The 3,065-nt window shown below is 63.6% G+C and overlaps 1 protein-coding gene across 2 annotated transcripts in view; it reads right to left on the bottom strand.

Moving 5' to 3' along the window:
- Nucleotides 1-841: 841 nt before the first annotated feature.
- The window catches only part of HTRA3 (HtrA serine peptidase 3), a 34,239-nt gene continuing 32,015 nt past the window's right edge, over nt 842-3,065 (bottom strand). For both annotated transcript variants that reach the window (XM_045289497.1, XM_004715063.2), the window contains exon 9: nt 842-1,596. In XM_045289497.1, the coding sequence (XP_045145432.1) occupies nt 1,431-1,596 (166 nt within the window). In that variant the 3' untranslated portion in view covers nt 842-1,430. The remainder of the gene's footprint in view (nt 1,597-3,065) is intronic.

Raw genomic sequence — 3,065 nt, 5'->3', positions numbered from 1 at the left:
CCAGGAGAAACCAGAGGATGTGGTCGGTGCGAGGTGAAGCCCTGTCGATGTGGTCAGTGGGGCCTGGAAGGGGCCTGGCCGCCCATGAACAGACTTAGGGTATGTGCAGGTTGGGGCAGCAGGCGGCTCTGGGACCCGCCTGGCCCATACAGCCAGATGGGGGAGCTGTGAGCAGGGGCTGGGCGTGTGGTCCCCAAGGAAGACGGGGCTGGGATCAGGACACCGTGCCCTCATCGGGCAGCTCACTGATCTTTCCTGGACCAGGGCCCCCAGGACTCCCCTGTGACACCCCCCCTCCCCCCGGCCACCCCACACCCATCACGGCCTGGCCAGAGTCCCTCAGAGTTCCCAAGAGCCTCATCTTGGGGGCTCATGTACTTGGCCATCTGAGGGCACCCGGGTTCAGCCATGGCCCAGCTCCATGGTGAAGGAAGGTGGTGGCCACACCCTTCCTGCCCCTCCCCCCCACCGGCTTGGTGCCCGGGAGGCCAGCAGTCTTGGGCTCCATCCTCTCTCATGTCTCCAGCAACTATCTTTCACCTCTCTCTGCCTCAGTTTCCCTGCGGCTGGGTGGGCTGCAGGGAGAGGAAACAGGGCAGAGGGGCAGCTCTGTTCCCCAACCAGAAGCCCAAGTTAGCCCATTATTGCCCGATTGATGGCCACCCGCGGGTCCCCACTGGCCCCATTCCTGCGGCTCAGCTGGGTCCGTCCCACGAAGTCCGGGTTGCAGCCCCTCATGGCCGCCTGCAGGCTTGGGGCCAGGTCGGTGTGGGTCCCCTGCACGGTGGCGGCTGGGCAACGCTGATTTCCACGCAGTAGAGGGACTCACTGCTCAGACAACTGTGGCAATGTGACTTTACAGAGGAGCTCACAGGACATGTGACACACACCACCCCTGAGGGCCACAGGTCCCTTGCTGGGGGAGGGGCTCCAGGAGAAGCATCGGCATAGTGTGTGTGTGTGTGTGGTGGGGAGCTGGCTCTGTCCTCGCAGGGCCCCCTCCCCAGAGGCCCCTCATCTGGGACAGTGGTGCTGAGGACAGGACAAGTGGATGGCCTGTGTCCACGGTGCTATTCTGGCACATGGTGGGGTCCACACAGAGGCGCCGGCTGGTCCAGGCCCAGGAGGGGTGGGAGTGGGGGTACGGACTCCCAGGGCAGGACGGCGTGCGGGCAGCAGGCCTCTCAGGCGGAGGCCACCAGGTGTGTGGCAGGGATAAGGAGAGCTGAACCTCTCAGGAGGTCACTGGGTCGGTCACTCCAGGGGTTGTCTGTCGAGTGGCCTCACGGCACGGGGCAGGGAGTCCAGCCCCCGAGGGTCACATTGGAGCTCAGCCAAGACTGGCCTCTGGCCTCAGGGGTGGTAGTAGTCTGCTGAGGACCAGTGAGGTCCTTGGTCTGGCATGCATCCTGGTCCCAGCGTGGCAGCCCTCAGGGGACCACCTCGGGTGCGATGCTGAAGAGCAGGTCATCGTTGCCCCGGTGGACCTCCAGCAGGAGCGGGGACTCGGTCAGCACCGCCTCCTGCAGCTCGCTCGAGTCCCCCAGCGCACGCCCATTGACCTTGACGATGAGGTCACCGTCTTGGAGGCCGACTCTGCCAAGGGAGGGGAGGGCAGGGGTCACCCAGCGCATCCGGGCTCTGGAGGCAATTTCAGGGCCAGCCCCCTCAAACCGAACCCAGAAGTGAGCACCCAAATACCCCGAGCTGCTGATGAAGAACAGGGACCGTGGCCCTCAGTGTGGGTGACAAGGCAGTGTCTGGGAGACCCGGCCCCTCACCACGGCCCCGCAGGAAACCCTGAGACATGGAGAGAGAATACCATCGTCCAGGCCCTCGTCCTGCGTGGAATGCGCAGCCGGGGTTCACGGAGCCGCTGTGGGGTGATCGGCCAGCACGTGGCATGGGGTGAACCCGGTGCCCAGACCTCTTTACAGGGGCAAAGAGCCAGGCTGTTCCCATGGGGAGTAGGGTGCGCCTGAGCCACCTCTCCTGCTGTGTGCATGCCTGGAGAAGGACATAGTGCTGGGCAGAGTGGAGGGGCAGAGGACAAGAGGTCGGACACCGTGGCTCTCAGCACGGGCTTAGGCATGGGAACCACGGTGAGGCTGGCGCAGGACCGGGCAGTGTTGCGTTCTGTTGGGCATCCGGGGCTGTGAGTCGGCGCTGAAGCCAGGCCCTCCAACAACGGCAGCAGCAACAAACCAGCAGGAGGCTCCGTGTCCTGACTGCAGTATCTCAGACCACCGTTCACGCCTGTTGCCGGGAGTCACTCGTGTCAGGGTGACCCTGGAGTGGGAGGCGAGCTGTCGTGCCCCACGGGGACCCAGCGGCTGGATGGGCTTCATCTGCCCACCTTTTGGCCAGCAGCTGGACGCTGAGCCATTCGCAGAACCCAGGACTCTTGAGCGATCTCACACCGGAAGCAACCCAGCACCCAGCATGGTGGCCAAGCTCGTTCCCAGAGGATCCCTCCCGGCCTCAGAGAGGCTGTGTGTACCACCTCATCCAGCAGTGCCATTCTGGGGCCAGTGGCCTGGCCCTTGTCGCCTCAGTGTCCCCATCTGCAGGCGCATGCACCTGGTAGAGGCCAGGTGGAGAGTCCACGTGGCTGCCGTGGCTGAGGGTCTCAGCGCCAGAGGGCAGAGCTGCTGAGCCATTCTCACAGTGAAGGTGGGCAGGAGAGCTCTGTGGTGCATGGTGGGCACCAGCTGGGGTGGGGGTGCATTGCCTCTTCAGCACAGGCACTGCGGTTAGCTCCCATGCGCAGCCCTGTCAACTGGTTACTCTGTCTCGTCGCTGGCTGAGCTTGGTTACACTGTAGCATCAGCATGATGAACTGTGGTTACTTTGCGTGACCAGAGTGCTGAAATGCGGATACTTTGTACCTGCACGCAGGCGCACCCTGAACCCTGCAGCTGTGTAGCTGGCTACTTTGAACTGCTGGTACACTGAGCTGTGGTTACGTTGTATCATCATCACCCCCAGAAATGTTGTTGTCAGGTGCTACTGAGTTGGTTTGGATCCACATGACACCCCCACCCCCACCCCGCCCCCATGCACAA

The sequence above is a fragment of the Echinops telfairi genome, unplaced genomic scaffold (genome assembly GCF_000313985.2).
Source record: "Echinops telfairi isolate 266 unplaced genomic scaffold, ASM31398v2 ScPeMD7_28;HRSCAF=97, whole genome shotgun sequence".
Classification (NCBI taxonomy): Eukaryota; Metazoa; Chordata; class Mammalia; order Afrosoricida; family Tenrecidae; genus Echinops; species Echinops telfairi.
The sequence above is the reverse complement of the archived record's forward strand: the minus strand, read 5'-3'. Positions and strand labels throughout refer to the sequence as shown.